Source organism: Centruroides sculpturatus, unplaced genomic scaffold (genome assembly GCF_000671375.1).
Source record: "Centruroides sculpturatus isolate CEXI.00-Female unplaced genomic scaffold, Cexi_2.0 scaffold313, whole genome shotgun sequence".
NCBI lineage: Eukaryota > Metazoa > Arthropoda > Arachnida > Scorpiones > Buthidae > Centruroides > Centruroides sculpturatus.
Genome location: NW_019384656.1, coordinates 497890 through 517697, shown reverse-complemented (window position 1 = coordinate 517697; position 19808 = coordinate 497890). Strand labels below are relative to the sequence as shown.

General features: G+C 29.5%; 2 protein-coding genes across 2 annotated transcripts in view; one reads left to right on the top strand and one right to left on the bottom strand.

Annotated features, from left to right (window-relative positions):
* Positions 1–2996, bottom strand: part of LOC111626450 (dihydropteridine reductase-like) — a 75658-nt gene extending 72662 nt beyond the window's left edge. The window contains exon 1 of the mRNA XM_023369821.1: positions 2859–2996. Coding sequence (XP_023225589.1) covers positions 2859–2948 — 90 coding nt within the window. The 5' untranslated portion in view covers positions 2949–2996. The remainder of the gene's footprint in view (positions 1–2858) is intronic.
* Positions 2997–3127: 131 nt separating this feature from the next.
* The window catches only part of LOC111626451 (E3 ubiquitin-protein ligase KCMF1-like), a 59263-nt gene continuing 42582 nt past the window's right edge, over positions 3128–19808 (top strand). The window contains exons 1-2 of the mRNA XM_023369822.1: positions 3128–3354; positions 16919–17086. Of these exons, the coding sequence (XP_023225590.1) occupies positions 3339–3354; positions 16919–17086 (184 nt within the window). The 5' untranslated portion in view covers positions 3128–3338. The remainder of the gene's footprint in view (positions 3355–16918; positions 17087–19808) is intronic.

Here is a 19808-nt window from a genome sequence, read left to right as displayed (position 1 = left end):
ATTTCTATTTAAATCAATGTAAAATTCAATAATTAGAACTCAGCTATGCCACCTCCAAATCAAGAGTGCATGTTAGTAGATTATCATTATCTTTCCAGTTTTGAAGTCTAAATATCAAATTTCAAAATAAATTAATTAAAATTTAAAAACATTTCTGATCAGTTGGCACACAATTAGGACATTTTAGTGTCACTCTGTAGGTGCTTGCTCATCATGGCTTCTTGTAGATAATATTGAGCTTTAGACTTGGAATCCAAAGTGCACTACTGTACCTTTCGGGACATTCCAATTTTCAACACGAGTGTTGAGTGTTGAAGTCAACAATTTGACGTCATCAACGACGTTCCAACTCGAGTAAGGAGTGCTTAGTTCCCATAATTCCATTCTCAGCAAGATGGATTCCATTCAAATGTCTTACCAATTACCCACAATTCATTGGAAAGTAGCAGTCAACATATCTGTTGAGTGCTGAGTGTGTTGAGTCAGCGCTGACAACAGCGTTACCCCAACGTTGAAAAAAGGAACAAATTTTAACGAATGTTGAGATCAGCCCTGAGTCAGCGTTGAAAATTGGAATGTCCCGTTTGTCTCATTTCTCATTGATTGAACTTTATTTTGCTTGCCATGTGGTGTTAATGTGTTGTTAAAATTTTTTTTTGTTAAGTAGCATCCAGAAATGGTCTTTTAATTTGAACTGTTTTCCTCAAAGTTTGAATTAAAATGAGACTATTGTAATTAGTTTCAACAATTTCTGCATTTATCCAATATATTCAAATGGTGTAAAGCTTAGGTGTAAAGCCCGAAAATGAAAACTTGATAATGGAAACTAAAAAACAAGTGATTCGAAACAGAATCACTTGTTTTTTAGTTTCCATTATCATGTTTTCATTTTCAGGCAATAGAGAGTCATAGCTTACAAGAGCATACATTTTTCATTACACACTATGAAGTAATTAGCTTTTAACTGAGGTGTCATTTCTATTTTATTTTTTTTTCTGTATGGGTATTAATTAAGAAAGTCTTTTTATTAATCCCATTATGGCTTTGACAAGGCTCACAATAGGATGACTGAATGATAAGGGATGAGACCCAACATATCTAGAACAGACACTCCCAAAAATTTCCTTGGATTTTTCAAACCATACAGATTTATTTCCAAGTCTTTGGAGCAATAGTCCAGAGGTTTTGTGGCACAACGGCCTAGGTAGGTCAAAGAATGCCAGGTCTAGCCAGATGTTGCTGTATGCCCTTTTGGGTCTTTTAGAATATAATTGTTTTGTGGTATGTCCTACAGTTCCCTCATAAGAGTAACAACAAAGTATCACATATTCAAATAAAATGGCTATTAACTTATTTCAAATGTAATTTGGCAAACAAGGTTATACATAGAAACACAAGTAAGTAGACATTACATACAAATCAAGATGGATGAAAAACTCAGATGAAACCTTTAAAAACAGCAGAAACAATTTAATTACAAACTTTTTCGATCATTTTTAAAGACCATCCTTAGGTAGAATACAAAATTGAGCTTAGCAAAAATAGAATATAACAGATCTTCCATATCCAATATATTCTATTTTTGCTTAAGTTTAATTTTGTATTCTAACTGAGGATGGTCTTTAAAAATAACCAAAAACATTTGTAATTAAATAGTTTTTGCTGTTTTTAAAGGTTTCACAAATGTCTGAATTTCCACATGCACATTTAGTTTTTACATTATGGGTGAAAAACAATTCACATGGCAAATATGAGTAAGAGCAAACTTTAATCTAAATCCCTTTAGATTAAGGTTTGTTCTTATTAAATTAAGTTTAGATTCAAGTGCAACATTTCCTGAAAACAGAAAACTAACACTAGATGATTAATATCCAACAAGAGCATGACAAAAAGAACAAGGAAAAACAGTGGATTAAAAGGACCTTGGCAAAAGAACACACAAAAGGAATCTTGGAGAAAGAACCTTAGGAATGGCACGGCACTTCTTTGTGTTTTTTGAAGGCAATAACCCAGTGTCCTCGAGACACGAGGTTTTATTAACACGACTGTTTTGATCGATCATTTGGCTTCAGACCCCCTTCACTTGCTAAGTGGTTCCTTACCCATTGCCAAGTGCCACCGGATGCAACACAATTTCCACTTAGGTTCCACTTAGGTTGCAGGAACAGTCAAAATCAACATTTTATACATTCCAACCAGAGACATCCAATCTTAGGACTTACAATTTTACTTCGTCTATACATTCACATTGCATTTCTGTCTTTCCTTTTTTTCTATATGAATTCTAAAATATTTTAAAGCAAGTTTTAGCGAGGGGCCAGAGCCTAACAGTCTGTTCTTGGGTGTATCGCTAATAAAAAGATAAAATATGTAATAATTCTATTTAATTTCATAACATCCTGCTTTTTGCAACATTGTAATTTTCAACATGTTTAAATCATTCTTCATATTAAATTTCCTGTTATTTTCATTAAATAATTAAATGAGATGATAATTTCAAAAGTTAAATACTGTCCAATATTTATATAATGAAGTGTATCTGTTTTAAATACTAAAAATTGATAAACATATTGTTATGTAAACAAATGCCAAAAAAATATATTTAAATATAATAAATCTAATGTAAAACTTAAGCATTAAATATTCTATATAAATAATACAAATCCTGATAACTTATATCATTAAAACTTCAGTTTTTATTTTAAAAAAAACATTTATTTATTTTACAGAATTTATATTAATAACAAGTAAATAGGATGAGCTCAATAAAAATTTATTTAATTTTCTACTTGAAAATTTAGCTTTAGATGGAATAAAATGAAAAGCTCGTTTGTAAGCAAGTTTAAAAATGAACCTACCCAATTTTTAGATCTAAAAAACGAAACGCAACAGCTTCCGAGTGCACCTTTACCGCCGTATATTAACACACGATTAACGGGAGCCGCCATTTTGAACTAGTAGAAGCCAGCCGAAGAAGAAACAGGACCGGACGGAATCTAATAACAAATTAATAAATAATTACGAAATTATTTAGAAATTAAATATATTAAAACTACTTAACGATTTAAAATAATTTGTAATTTAATATTTTACATAAAAAATTTATCGAAATTTTCAATTTTTTGATGAAAATTTTCACACCACGCGCCATGACGTCACTGTCGTCTGGTTAGTTATCGGAAGAAGAATGCGTAAGTAAGTGAAGGGAAGCCGAAATTACATTTAAAATGAATTGTGAAACGATTTTGTAATGTCGAATTAAAGCTTCTTTAAGCTTTATTTGAATATACTTGCAACAAAATATAAAATATTTGGAGGCGTCAGCATCAGCAACTGCGATGTCCCGTCATGAAGGTGAGTCTTGGTTTAAAAATGACTGTTTTCATGAAGGTTTCCTTACTTATTTATATAAAATATCGTTATATTTAATCCGAGAATATTACAAAATCACGTAATAAGCAGGAACTTATAAGAAATAATCTAATACAGCTACAAAATCGACGAATGATTCGTTAGGCCTAATCTTAACAGTGTACTTAGGCCTATTTTTGCGCATTTCAATATAAATCCAGTTAGAAAAACATAAAATTATGTTAATAAATTTCGTGTAACATTTAAAAAAAAATTCCCTCTTTAATGTAGTGATATTTATATATTTAGTTACACAATGATTAACTTGAAAAAGTTATTTAGTTTATTTAAAAAAATTAATAATTAATTTGTAGTTTTGTGTGAAATATTTTTTCAGAAATTCCATGTTTTTCTACAAAAATTAAAATAATGTAACGTCACAAATGTTTGTAAACATGTCCCAAAGCTATAATGGTGCTTTAACAGCTTAAAAATAGATAAGGAGCTGCAAGTGAGAAATAGAATGAACAACAATCTGTAATTCAGTAATTAAGAATCAAATAGCAAACGTTTTCAGCCATTTTCAGGTTAAAAATATAGAATAAGAAAAAAATAAGTGATTACAAAGCAGACTACTATATGAAATTCTATATATTTTAAGCCTGAAGATGGCAGATAAATATAGCCAAAAACGTTTCATTAATTGTAATTAATTGCTGGATTAAGAAGCATTGTTTATTCAGTTTTAGATATCCTCTTTTGAGTTCTCTTCTGCAACTGGAATCTATGGAATTAATTCAAATAATAACCAGTTTATAATTTAGAAGATTAAGTTATTGCAATATACATAAAAAAATCTTTCCATTATTATATATGTGATTTCAGTATGGAATGAAACTAAAAGTATTGTGAAATTGGGAAATGCCAGCAAATTTATAGTCAATAGATCAATGCTGTTATGACTTTGCAAACTAAGACAAATATATTTTGAAGATATTTTTCTATAATATGTGAAAACAAAAGCCATTTAATGTTGAATATATTTGATATGATTTTCTTGAAAATGTTTGTACTGCTTAGTTGTATCACACTTAGATGTACTTTAACAAAATGTTGCTTATTATGGTTGGCATAACTGATATAAAGTTGTAATCTTTTTAAAAAATTATCTTTTTTATAATTACTATAAAATAACAACTACTACATATTTTATTAAGTGTTAGAAGTTAAGAAAACAAAAAAAAATAATAGCAATAACCTATAACTTTTTTACCACAAATTTAACATATTATATTAAGTATAAAACTTATCAAGATTTAATTACAGTTATGATTAGTGTTTTCTTTTAAATCCAATTTATGCAAATTGATGACCTAAACTTACTAAGTAAATGTAAGACTGTTAGAAAAAATTTATTTTTACAGAAATTTTTGAATTTTGTTTTTTAACATTTATGGTATTAGAAAATCAATTTGGGAAAAAATGGAAGAGTCAATTCTAAAACAATAAGAAAAATCCTGTAGTGGTGATGGTTACATATGTAACTTCTTTTGTAATAAATATATATATTTATTTAAACTTAAGTGGCTTTTCTAAACCATTTTAAACTTCAGTTTTAATGTAATTTCTTACATTGATTTTCCTTTTTTAGCTTAGTCTGATCAGATTAAAACTATTTTTCAATCTTAATTTTGTTTTTAAGTAATAGTCACATTAATGACTTTATATTGATAGCCATAACATGTGTTTTGATTTAGCCTAATCTATAAATGCAGTCAGTTGTTTTGAGAATAAACTTTTTTGTCAGCCTATAAAGAAAAACAAATTATAACTATAGTGTTATTATTGATAAGGAATGAAAACAGAATATATTAATCAAATAAACATTACATTTATGCTGCAAAAAAGTTTTGAATCTAACATTCAACAACAAATAAATCTATTAATTGAACATCCATATGTCAAATAAATTTTATTCATTTGAATTGAAAATCTGGAAATTTTTGAGTGAAAAGTAATAAAAGTAATTGTAATATTTGGATTATCATCATCTGTTTGTGTACATAATTGGTACAGTACATTTTGATATTTTAACACTATAACCAGTTAATACTTACTACGTTTATCTGTGATTATAATAAAATAACAAATCCATTGATGATTGATTTTAATATAATTTAATCTTGGATTTGCTTTACTTATTTGTTATTGGAAACTGTTACACACACAGTAGTTCTAAAGTAGTTTTTTTACTGATTTCAAAGGTGTGAATTTACTTTGGCATTCTCTCTGGTTACATACATTATAAGCAAGAAACGAGAAAATTATCATTAGGTGTTAAACTACGTATATCGCTATAAATTAATATAAATTATTTATACATAGTTTAACTCCTGGATGATAATTTTCTTGTTTCTTGCTATCTATTGATCAGGTGAAGTCCAATCCCGTTCACATTTAACTTAATTTACAACAGACCTGTAAAAACTTCTTTTATACATAGATTATTTATGTAAGAAAAATACAGAATTTTCCAAATGATAATAATGCTCATTTAATAAAATATGTAATTTGTTGTAATACTCTGAACAGTATTAATACAAAAGTAATAATAGCTAAGTAAAAATTATGAACAAAAGCTGACTTGGAAAACATCATTATTTATTGATGATTTTATGAGTATCATTGTATACAGTTATTGCAGTGGATGATTGATAAAGTTCAATTATTATGAAAATTTGTGAAATGAAAATCACACTTGAACTCTATTCTCTGAAAATATTTTCTTTATGCACCTGGAGAAATTGTTTTACCTCTTTGCAGGGGCAGATATAGGTTTTTTGGGGCCTCTGACCTATTGAAGTCCAATGGGGCCCCATTTTTTGTTAGATTAAAAATCTCTAAATTAGGGTTTAAAATTCATTTTTAATAACATCAAAATCATAGTTGAAATATATTTATTTATGAAATGGTATTGAATGACGAACTCTATATCTTATATTAAAAACATAAGAAATATTTACATTGATTAATTACTGACTAATTACATTACATTGATTACAATAAAACAAATAATTATAAAAATAGTTAATAAAATAAGTGCTCATTGTTAATGAGAAAGTATTAAAAATTTATGACGATGATTTAATTTTTGTGGGCCCTTGACACCTGGGGGGCCCAAGACTTTCCTATTAGTCCTTATGTAGATTTGCCCCTGCCTCTGGCTACAAGGGGAATTAGTATAACAGAACAAGTCAAACAATTTTCTTTTTGGTTGATTTCGTCTTGAAGATGATTTTGACTAATTTTGTATTTAAAAATTAGTGGACTTTTTGACATCCAAAAACTATTATCTATTTATGACTATGGCATGTATTGCCCCTCTGGAAAATTATTTAAGAAATGCATGAACATTATTAGAAAACACATTAATAATATGATCATATTTTCAAAAGAATTACTAAACTTTTTAAAATAAGATAAATTTTGATGTCAATATTTATGAAAAATACAGAAAATATAAATTTTCTTTCTTGTAACTAAAAATCACTAGTCCAAGATTACATCTTTTTTCAGCAATCTGTATTGATCAGAGAGAGACAAAGACATTTAACTCAATACTTTTATTCAGCAATGCATTTCAGAAGGATATAAAATTCAATTCTTAAGCTACAAAATTTAAAAAAAAACAAATTCAGGAAAGAAAATTTATACAAGTTTATCTGTTTCCATACCTAACAATTTTTATCATTTTTAAGGAATATGGGAAATGTGTTTATAAAATAATGCAACTTCTATTTTAAGACAGTTCAGAAAGTTTAAATGCAGTTTATTAATTTTCAGATTTTCCATCAGGAATAAGTGAATATTTCATTTTAATTTAAGCTGATATAAAATAGCACTCATTTAAATAGCATCAAGAGTTTTGAAATAAAAATGTGCTTTCTTGGTTCTTTCTAAAGTTGTTGTTTCAGTTCTTTGTAAAAAATCAAAATTGTGGTTTTATAATCGAGACCAACTTGTCCCTACTACAATTGCATAAATCATAATTAGTAAACAATTTACACACCTGAACCATTTACGGTGTGATCACGCAAAAATCAGTAAACAAACATTTTCGAACCCAGAAGGGGTTCGAAAACGTTTGTTTACCGATTTTTGTGTGATCACACTGTAAATGGTTCAGGTGTGTAAATTGTTTAGTAGTTCCGGTGTGATAAATAGTGAATTTAATCATAATTAGACTGCAATGTAACAAGTGACTGCACTGATCAAGAACAAAGTAAACAATCTTCCAATTTCATTATTGAAACACACAATCCCTGGATTTTGGTAAATTTTTTCATTAATATCTACATGCTTAGTTGAGATGTTACTCCATGTTGTTATAATGTTTTTGCAGCTATTTTTCATAATTTTTCTACAGCAAATTTCACCAACCTCATTTGTGCAATTGGCATATTCTGCACTTTTGGATGATGCCAAATTTGGACTGTGTGAAGATGCAGAATAATTCGAGTTCTTAAAGATCTTCACTGTTCCCTTACTGCGGTGTAGCCTTATGTTGTTATGGTTTAAGAAATCTAATGAATTTATATGTACTTTTTAAAACATTTAATTAGTGTAAAAAGCTTTTTATGCAGAATTTATTGATTTGAGAGTTTATCATTTGTTACCATGACAGTATAATTAGATCACCATTACTATGGTAATGAGTCATTTGTTTGAATTGTTTCTGAAGATATAAATCTAAAAAAAACTTGAACTTAATGAAAAATAAATAAATAAAAGATTATTTTTACAGCTTGAAGCTTTTGTATTATTTCAGCCTTTCTGACTTGACTGCAATTCTCATTTAATAATTAAATCAATGCAGAGTTGAATATCACCTTCTGATTTTCCTTGCGTGGCCATTTTAGAAGAGTGAATGGTGAAAACTTGTAAACAAAAGCTCATTGTTATAGTAAATAACTACCAACAATCATGTAATGTGGAAAGTGCAAAATTATAGTCAAACATGTTTGACTCAAGATTCTGATAACCTGTATTTTAGTGTCTAGCAAACTGGCAATTGTAGAGTGTATTGATACTCAGCAAGCTTAGACTACAACTCCATAAGAAAAATATGGCTTACTAGAAGCCTACTTGTAGAAAGATTGCTCTTCAATCAATATACTGATGATAACTTTATCATATTTCAGAAAGTTTTTAATAGCTTGTAAGTCATAAAACAAAATTATAAATCAATCTTGTGTTATAAAATTAACAGGAATTGCTAATAAAGTGTAAGCTATCCAGTACAAATTAGAGGAAAAAGCTGTACTGAAATTATGAAAAAAGGTTGAAGCTAGCCAAAATTGAATTCAATCTGTACTTGGAGCATCTTAACTTCACTACAAATTTGTCATAGTTGATAATTTTTTTAGTATATTTTGAATATTTTAAGTAAAATTTTTATTTTTAAGCAATGACTTAGTTTGCATTTCATAATATATTTATAAATATCATGTTATACTAATTTTGATACTGTCAAAATACTGAGAAATAGTTGACACAAAGTATACATCAAATTTATTTGTTAGTCATGTTTTGAAGTAATTTGGAATCAAATTTTTTTTCTTATAGTTGAAGCTTTTAAGTTTCAAAGAAATACCTTTTTAAATATCAAGAAATGTTTGGATCCAAATATTTCTTGCTTTCTTTGAATCTTAACTTTAATAAATATCCTTAATGCTGTTAAACTGTGAAATTTTGATTATTATACTATTAAGTTCATCTTGTATTCTATATTAGTTATATGCAACTATGTAAATTATTAAAAACACTGTTAGCATTATAGTATTTTAATATTAGCAAAAAAACAGTTATAGTATGACAGAACATGTGAACTACTGTTTAAGCATTGTGGTCAAATGTGTCTGGAATTATTCATTAAAAATGATTCAAAAATGATTCTTACTTCTAAGTGACAGCTTAACATGTTACTTTTGCTTTCCAAACTCCAAACTGATAGAGAGCTACCAGCATCTGTATTAATTAGTAAGCAGGACTAGAGTTGTGTAAAAATCTACTGACTCCGACTTTGCCTTACCATTGGACTTCAACTAGAGGCAGACTTGTTAACAAAATAGGCCTGAAAATTCTGATAGTATCACATTACCTCAAATAAAACCTTTAATAAATAGTTCTAATAAAGATAGAACGTAGCAACATTTTTTATTTCAAAGCTAAAAGACTCCTCTTAAGTAATGACATAGTCAATATATATAAATATGTATTCAATAATTTTTACTTTCCTATATATAACAGCTGGGAAAGTGTAGCGATCAGTCAGAAATGACTCCTCCTCAAATTTTTACATTTAAGGACTCAAGACACCTTGAAATGTTGAGATATGCAAAAGGTTTGGGATTTTCTGTATATATGGATGTTAGAATGTGTGGGGGCATTATTTTGTTCAGTATATTTGAAATCCTGTAGTCTCCATAGAAGAGTAGGCTGCCCTTCTATGAAGACTACAGGATTTTTGTGCATGCATTTTCTGAGAAAAACACTATTGCAATAGTCACTGATGTAATCATTTTAAATGGGTAAAAATTGCTTTATGGAATTGATACTTTGTAACATCTCATAAAGGAACATCTTATACAGGAATTTTTAACAAGTGCCTTATAAGCAGGACTGACAAGAGAGTGGGATGATGGGGTAAAATTTCCCGAGTCCAGGATTCACAGGAATCCAAACTTCATTCCACAACTTTTTTAAATTATTCCTGAGGCCCATGTAAATTTTTCCCCTGGGATGGCGACATCTTCTGACACCACTGCTTATGGGTAAAATGACGATACTGCAGAATTTGGACGACTTAGGAGAAAAAAAAACATCTTAACCAGGTTTTACTATACTATTAAACCTAGGTTTTGTTATAAAATGAAAAAAACTAAAACTCATCTCTACCCTCAAAATTATAAAAAATTGTGATTGCTAATAACAAGTAAAATATTCATTAATTAAGTCCAACCAAACTAGAGATATGATACATGACCCCTTCTGTCTCCACCCTGTCGACAGTCAACCTTTAATTAAGAACCAAAATTTAATAGCATTAATGCCGTTTTACACAAGCTGCTGTGGCAAATTTTATTTCTTCAACTTTACCCATTCTATGATATTGTTAAATATCTCAAAACAGACTAAAGAAAGTAAAAAAAAAAAAAACTAGACATCCCCACACATGCATGCACGAATTTTCCTCCTTTGTTTGACATTATTTGGGTTTAGGAGGTCTTCCAACGTATAGATTTGCAAAACAGTCTGAGGGTCAAATTTGATGTGATTCCAATACTTTTCTGTTTTATATACATAAGTTGAGAAAAGTAAAGAGGAGTCAGAGTCAATGAATTTTTGACGACTCCGACTAAAACACCAAAACTCCACGACTCCAACTCCACATCCCTGTTAGTAAGTAAAACTGGTGGCAAAAAAAATTTTAAACAGGCAAAATGGCTGGTATTTTTTTGGGGTTCCCCAAATTTTAAAGCACTTGAGTCAATAAATTTTAAAATAAAAATTGTCATTAAATTTGTTTTTGCAATGAAATATGATATTTTATTCCTACCATTGTCTTTGAAACTACTATTTTGAAACAATAAATTTGTCAAGATCTAAATAATTGATCTGTCCACCCATATTGCTTATCATTTATGTCATAAAATAGTTATCATTTATTTAAAATAGTAATTATCATTTATGTCCCTTTGATATTAAAAGTTGTTTATTTATTCATTTTAAGTACTGTTGTCTCATAAGTTTCTGTAAATTCAAAATTTCACATCTTTATATGAATTGAGTAATACTGGCAATTCACATAAAGGTGCAAAATTTCAAATTGACCACAGAATGTGTAAGGAAAAGATTTCTTACACATGTTGGTCATCTGGTGATTGTTTGGTTTTACAAATTTATTGGTTTTGTGATGTTTATGTAAAAGATTCATTATTTCTGAATGGAAAATTCTAAAATTTTTATACAGTAGTAACTTTATTTTGCTTTTTTAGAGAATTTTTTCTCTAATTTTATAAGTTTCGATATTCTATCATGTTTTAATACGTTTTTTTTAAATTTTCAATTAGTGTATTTATATATTTTATTGAAAAATATAAATTACACAAATTTTTAATAAGCAATTTTATTATGAAATATAGTACTGTATAATAAAATTGCAACTGATATTTTGTTTTTTGTTTTTGTATTGACAGTATTTGTCTTTACTGTTTTTAACAATGACATTTAATGTAAATGGGCATTCATGGTATTGATATCTATGTAAATGTTATTTAATAGGATATAATCACAAATAAGCTTAGTTTTGCAATACTGAATTTCAGTGGCGTGCCGTCATTAGAAGTGTTGGAAGTGTCGCTTCCCTCGTATTCACTAAAATATAAATAAATATTAATTTTAATTATATGAAAATAATCGCACAATATTTTATTATAACCGCATTATGTATCTTATTATAATTTTCTATACTACACGTGGAAAAAAACAAAAAAAAAATTGCTATTGTATATTAGAATATTAGTGACGGAGTGTAATCTCCTGTATTTTCAGATTACGAAAAGCAAGATTTGCGCATGCGCTTTACAGAACACCAACCTCACCCGGTGTAGCCGGTGGAAGCCTACGACCTTGGGTGAAAGCTGCACACATATAAGATTACAACTCTGTCAAGGACCGGTTCTGGGCTGTTAGCCGCCTGCCCACTAGATATTTCGATTACGTGAATAATGAGTAGATTTATAACTTAACCCAACCGATAAGAATTTACTGGTATGTTTTTACGATAGTTCTGTATAGTTGACAGGAGTTAAAAAAATCCATTAAAATATTTGATATATTTATTCCGCTTTCCGATTTTATATTACTCACGGATTTCGATGTTAAACCAGTGATATTACGATTTCGTACATCCCATCTTTAAGGGGATGTAGAAAAAAACGTGTACAATTCTTGTATAATGTTAAAAAATTAACTGTTACTTTGGTAGCATCATTTACAACTAAATTTAATGAATGAGAGAGATGCACCAGGTACAGAAAAAGCTCTAGAATTTATTTTCCTTAAATTTACGATTTATGTATCCGTTTGTCATAAAAATTTGTCTTTCCACTTTTTTCCCGAGACTACAAATATTCGAGTACAAAGTAACCGGTTTCGACTTATTTCTACTTAAGAAGTAGTTAAATAATTAAGCGATTAGGGAATTGGGGACATAAACAAAACCCTGACGAAAGAGCCGGAATATTACTTAAACAAAAGCTTAACCGAACCAATCTATAGCCGAGTACAGTGGGGACTGATTTCTTCGAAATACTGTATTAGATGTAATAAAGACAGAAATTTTTCCAGTTCGACGAGAGTGACCGAAAAGTTGTAAATTTTGGAAATTTCCGTGGACAACACCTGGTCCTAAAACGAATTAGTTAGAAAACAAACGACGGACAATCTATTAAGTTTAACATATTTAGACTTTTACAGCTATGGTGAGAAACGTTTAAAATTTACAAGAACCCTGTCGCGTCTTTTGAGGTATATTAGTGATGCGACAAAAGAAACATTTGACATTGCCAAATCCCGAGGGTATCGGCACCCTCGGGATTTGGCAGCCCGCGTGCATGTACAGTACACACCGCACACCTAGCAGGACCGTCTCTGATTCCACTCGTAGGGAGCTATTTGACTAAGTGGTTAAGATTTAAAGAGTAAAGAATATTTTATGTTATTTTCATGTACGTTTCATTACAAAGTTATATTTAATTATAATTTTCTTTAAAAGTATATTCATACAATTGAAGAATGTTTTGTACCAGGTATGTATATCCACCACACATTTTATTTCACCAAGTAAGTTTTTATAATTTTATTTTTAATTTTAGCCCTTATATCGTGGCTAGCGATTCGGAATGTAATTGCGATATTGAAAATTTATTTTAAAAAAGTTTTGGCTCGAGATCATATAATGAAAAAGAAAACATTAAAAGAGAACGGCCAATGCCTAAGTTAAATATAAACGCTTCAATAAAAAAATTTGTTCGATATTTTCACGATAAAATGGCTCTGTAAATGCATAAAAATGCATTTACAGAGTGAAATTAGTGTGTGGAATAAGAATGTCTTTGACAATTTAGCTGGCAAAAGACACGAAAAATCGTCGATTCTTTCGTATTTGAAGCAATTTGGAAATCGAAGCGGAATAGAATTTAACATTAGTAAATAATATAAAATAAATATTGAAAATTGTAACGAGATAATTATGGGTAATAGATATATTATATCTAAATAAATAGATGTTATATGTTTTTATCAAAGCAAGAATTGGCATTTAGAGGGCATATGGAATATATTGGATCTAATAACAGAGGTAATTATAATGAACTTGTTTATTAAGTACGTCAGATAAATAATCTATTAAAAATACATTTAAAGCAAGAATTAACTGATTGCCCCTGGATGTCAGCTTCTTATAGAAACACAGCTTCCCTATCATCAAATGTCACGGCACGCCCCTGCTGAATTTTATTTTCTTCCAGTTTAATCTAAAATTATAATTATTAAATTTAATATGATGGTGCCTGACACCTTTCTCTAGGGCTAAATTTATTAGTACAGTAATTTATAAGTATTATAGCACAATGATTTAAGACAGTTGAAAGTGTGTTGTTACTGAATTTTATTTTATATTGGAAGCACTTGCTGATGAAAGAAATAGAGGATAGAGATTTCATAGTAGATATAATCTGTTTAGTATAAGCCCAGAATTTTTAGTACTCAATTATATAATACTGATGGTTATATTGTGTTTTTTCTGTCTCCCAACAATTGCAATATAATGAGGGCTACTATAGTTAGAGAATAGAGACTATGATGACCAATTTTAAACAAGAATGATACCCTCTTTTTTTTTTAACTAACTACTAAAATATTGGGGGAAAATGTTATTTTACCTTGGTACAAGATTGCCATCATTTCAAAGATGATGTACAATTCTGCATTTGTGGCTAATAGAAATTAAATAAACTGAAAATTTATGGTTAGTAGTTTGAACAATGAATACATTTAATTTGTTATTGGTTTCTGTTCTGATTTTATTAAATTCTGATACCAAAACATACTTTTCTATTATTGGAAATATAATAACTTCATACCACATTCACAATATAATAATTTCATTTAACATTTGTAATTCAGTGCATTTCAATTCAAAATGACCTATTTAAACCTGAAGCTGGAATCAGATGGATTTCAAAAACATTTGTGATTTGTCATATCTTCTATTTTGCAGACATTACATTTTCTTTTTGGAAATTAAATAAACTCTTTCTTGATCTTTCTTGTTTTCAACAACTCATAAGTCGACTCTGTGTAATTAATTAATTATAGCCTTTATTGCTTAATTAAAGAATATTTATTTAATTTCCTAAAAGAAAATAATGTTGTAGTTTCTGTAACGTCCACAAAATGGAGGTTGACTGAGGAATGTCTCAATTTTTGTAATTCAGATACAACCCAAGTCTGAAATACAGAACTAGTCGGACTACTCAGAACTAGTCACATCTTTCTTGATTTACTGGATTCTGAAGAGTGGTATGAAGTCAATTCTGATATGTGAATTAGTTACATGTTGGATGAATTTAAGTGAAGGAAACAAATGTTAATTATATATTATAAACATTATCTTAATGCAACATTCCTACATACCTTATGCTGTCTTTTGCACTATGTAAATAGTTTAATGGTTAATTTTTCTATAATTCAGAAAAGATGATCAAAAGCATCTTTTTGTGAATTATACTTATTCAACTAAGGCTGGGTACACACTAGGCGTTTTTAAACGCACGTTTATAGAGTTTTCTTAAAACGCACACTTTTCGGGCACTTTAGTAGAACTCTTGGTTTTTTAAAACGCGCGTTTAAAAACGCCTAGTGTGTACGCAGTCTAACTGACACCTAAATGCAAATTCTAGCACATAATAAACAAAGAAATTTTAGGTGTCTGTTAGTTGATTATATAGTTTCAGTTTAAGTGTGCTATTTTTTGTTTGGTTATACTTATTCTTGTACTTACACTAACACTCAAATTTTAATATAAACACAAACACAAACATTTCCACCTACATTTAAGGTTCTTCATGAGGTAAGAAACTACTGAAGGCCCCAAAATGTTTCCAGAAATGTTTGTTAAAATTTGAGTGCTTGGAGTTAGTATGAGTGGCATATTTTTACTTATATATGATGACTAGTTTGCTCTCAAGTTGATTTTTTTCCATAGACAATGTCATGTATGGTGTTGCTTCAGTTAAACCAGTGTTTCTCAACGGGGGTGATATCGCCCCCATGTGGGCGGTTTTTCACGTTGAGGGGGTGATTAGTAACAATTTATATTTTGGGGGCAAAAAACAATTTTCTGGGCAATATAGTAAAACATTATATTAAGAATAATTAGATATTTTATTTGTTATATCGTACAATAATTAAACAAATAACATTACACTAGCCACTAGTCTATTCAATGCAGTACAAATTTGGCGTTAGCCTCGGCCCTCGGCATCGGAATTTTGAAGCGAAGGGGCGATACTACAAACTGTTTTATTGAAGGGGGCGACGATTCATTAGAGGTTGAGAAACACTGAGTTAAATCAATCAACACATTTTGTAATGAAGTCAACACTTTTTATTTAATATGTCAGACAATATGTGAACTTTATTTTCTCTCACTAGATGGCAGGAGGATTTCTGTTAATTGTTATTTTTTATAGCATTTGTTAACTGTAAAGAATTCTGCATTTAACTACTAATGTAGCAAACTTCCTCATATTTCAGTACCACAACGTGAAGCTTACATAACATTGTTTATAATGGCAGTGACATGTTTAAGAAACTGGAAGTAGCTTACCACAACTAAGTGATCAATGGTTGATGCTCATTGGTTAAATCCCAAGTTATTCTTTCCATAGACAGACTTTAGTATAAGAAAATTTTCATTTTTAATATTTAAATTGTCTTAAACTAATAATAATTATTTTTACAACACCAAACCTGTTGCATTTTTGGATAATTTTGGGGTTCCCAAAATTATGCAAAAATTTAGGTTGTCCCCAAAATTACTCACACAGGTTATTTAACTTTTAAAAAACAAAAAAGTGCAAAATTATTTTAAAGAATTTTTTTTCTTTATGTTTTAGTTCATTACAAAAATACTGATGTTTAGCTGTATACATATTTTCTCCCTCTATCATAGTCTGCTTTTTTGGATTTTATGATTCTGTTGAATTTATACATACTTAGTTACACGCACTTTAAAATTTTTAATATGAATAATTCTGCCTAAAGACAGATTTTAATAAATAATCTAGTACAGTTAATAACACTTCTCAGGTAGACATAATTAATGTTTGATATTTACCTTGATATAATTTCATAATACTTAGGAACATTCATCAAAGTTTTGTTTGATGTATTGACTATTGAATTTGTTGTAGAAAAACTGAATTTTTTTTTCTAATAGGTGTTAGCTGTGATTCCTGTCTGAAAGGCAACTTCAGAGGAAAACGTTACAAATGCCTGATATGTTATGACTATGACTTATGTGCTACTTGTTACGAAGCAGGAGCTACCACAACTCGACATACTACAGAACATCCAATGCAATGCATTTTAACTAGAGCTGATTTTGGTAAGTACAAAAATTTCTTGTTAAAGCAAATCTCAAAGTAAATATACTTTGACTTAACAGTTTTGTTCTTAATTCAGAACAATTTAATGATTTAATTATCTACATAAAAAAAGTGTGATAATCCCTCTTCTATAAAGAAGGTTTTGTTTACTTATATTTCATTTTAATTATTAAGTATTATTTACCTAATTGTTATTGGAATCAAATCATTAATGATTTGATGAGTTGCATTAGATTACTGTTATACATCTATAAATTTGGTTAAATGATTTAGAATCAATTTAGTGTTATAAGGAGATAAAAATTTCAATATATATTAATATGAATGCTTACATATAATTAAATTATGACAAATCTAGAAAAAGTGCTGAGCCAAGTTAAAAGTTACTTCACAATTTTTAATTAACTTTTTAATCATAATAGTTACATAAGACCATATTTAGAAATTCTAAATCTCCCTTATCTTTGTATTTTTCATCTAATTATTGTTGTATAAATGTATTTCTAATTTTAGTGGCAAAGGCCTTTGCTGAGTCAAGTGTAAAATCAGCCTAAAATATCTTGAATGAATGCCTAATTTTTATTTTTAAAGATAAAATTAACACTTTTTAGTGTTGATGGGAAAAGTTGTTTATGGAACAAAATAAATAAATCCAAATAGCAAAGGTTTTGACTAAACTCTGGATAACAAGGTCAGTTTTTGGTCATAAAAGAATTTGTCTCATTAAATGGCTTGCATTTGTTTGAGGTGACGTGCTAAAATGGTGCATTTGCAATGCATTATTTTAGCATGTCACCTCAATCCAATATATGCAGGAAGTCTGCATCACCAGAAAACAGCAAGATACAAATTGGCAAACAGTTGAGGAACCATATGCTATGAATACAGGAGAATGAATGTCTGGATACTACATTGTTGACAAAACAACTTGATAAAGGCAGTTTTAAGTGTCTCCCAGGTTATGATTTGTCCAGGTGTCGACAGTCTGGTAGGGGCAGGATTTAAGTTATTAATGTTATGCCAGAGCAGGAAAAAAAATAATAAGTGAATATTAATTTGCAATCTGCAAAAGTGATAAAATACTGTAGTTCTAAATTATGTTACATAAGGACTCAAATGACCAACTTTGTGACATGATGATTGTTATTTATGGTGGTGGCAGTGGCCACAGCAGCAGCTACAATGTTTGGCTCTAGTGTTTCATGACCCTAGCTTCAACTAAATGAGTTCAAGGCAGACAGTTCTATTAATAATCATCAAATATCAGCACACCTAAACAAAAAATCATCTAATGCAGTAAAAATTTTTTTATTCAAACATTTTCAGTGGTAGTGGTCTACAAATGTATTATTATGTAGGATTTGGAATTGACAAAATCCTAATATGTTTTTTTACAGAAAAATTTTGCAGGACCTAGATATGAAACTCAAACACCACAGGATAGTTTCTCAGTGACAAGCCTGTCAGAACAGTGCCACCTGGTTTCAACATAATTGTTCCTGTGGCATTCTCAGGTTTACTGATGGCTTTCTCTCACTTTATACAATGTATTGGATGGCCAGGAAACAATCTTCCATAGCCAAATAACCAGATTTAACTCTGACGGACTTGTTCTGGAGGGTACTTAAAGTATTTGCAGGGTTCCTATGCACCTGGAAAGTCAGGGAGTTACATTGGTGTTCGAGGAAAGTTGGAATTTGTCTCCTTAGCTGCTTTGTTGATCTCGTTTGCTGGATATGGATGACCAATCGTAGCCATCTACAGGCGGCAAAAAGTAATGCTGCAATCTTTAATAGGAAAATACACCAGAATCCATTTTGAAATGGCTTTTTTCACTGTTCTGAACCCATATAATTTTACAGTTGTGGATTAATAACAGGATAAACTACTTTTATGTAATAGTGTTTAATTTTTTATTTTAATAATTCAGCAATTATAAAAAGATGAAATTGTTAATTAGAATAAAAAATAACTATTTTTGTCGTTTTGAACACTATATAGTGTAAATACGTAAACACTGGGCAATTTTCATTTTAAATAAGTTTATTCAATTTTTAGTTGATTATATGTTGTTCAAAATGACAAAAATAATCACCGACATGGTTTCAAGAATGTAAAAAAAAAATTAACTAATAAAAAATTTGTTTACAAACTTTTAAAAGTTGAAATCGTATTTTATTAGAATGTTCACTTCAAAATAGCTAAATAGATCAATAAAAATCTGTAATTTAATCATTTTTAATGTTTAAAACATTACTACACAACATAAAAATTATAACAATCCACGAAAAACCTTTTTTTACGAGTGTTATGTCACTATTAAATTCCACAAGTACTTTCGACCTCCACCGAGGTCTGCTTCAGGTGGTGACTGGCCATGTTTCGACCCGACCGTCGTAACGATGTTGCCAACGATGTAAATAAATAAATGTGCGTGTCGGGTTTCACCCCTCTAACCTCCATTGCTCGAACTCCTCGAATAAATACTTCCACGCCTGTGCAAGTGTTTCCCCATCCCTGTAGTTTATTTACATCGTTGGCAACATCATTACGACGGTCGGGTCGAAACACGGCCAGTCACCACCTGAAGCAGACCTCGGTGGAGGTCAAAAGAACTTGTGGAATTTAATAGTGACATAACACTCGTAAAAAAAGGTTTTTCATGGATTGTTATTATTCAACGCAGTGTTAAGTTGTTGGAAGTCGTTTATCTTAAATTAT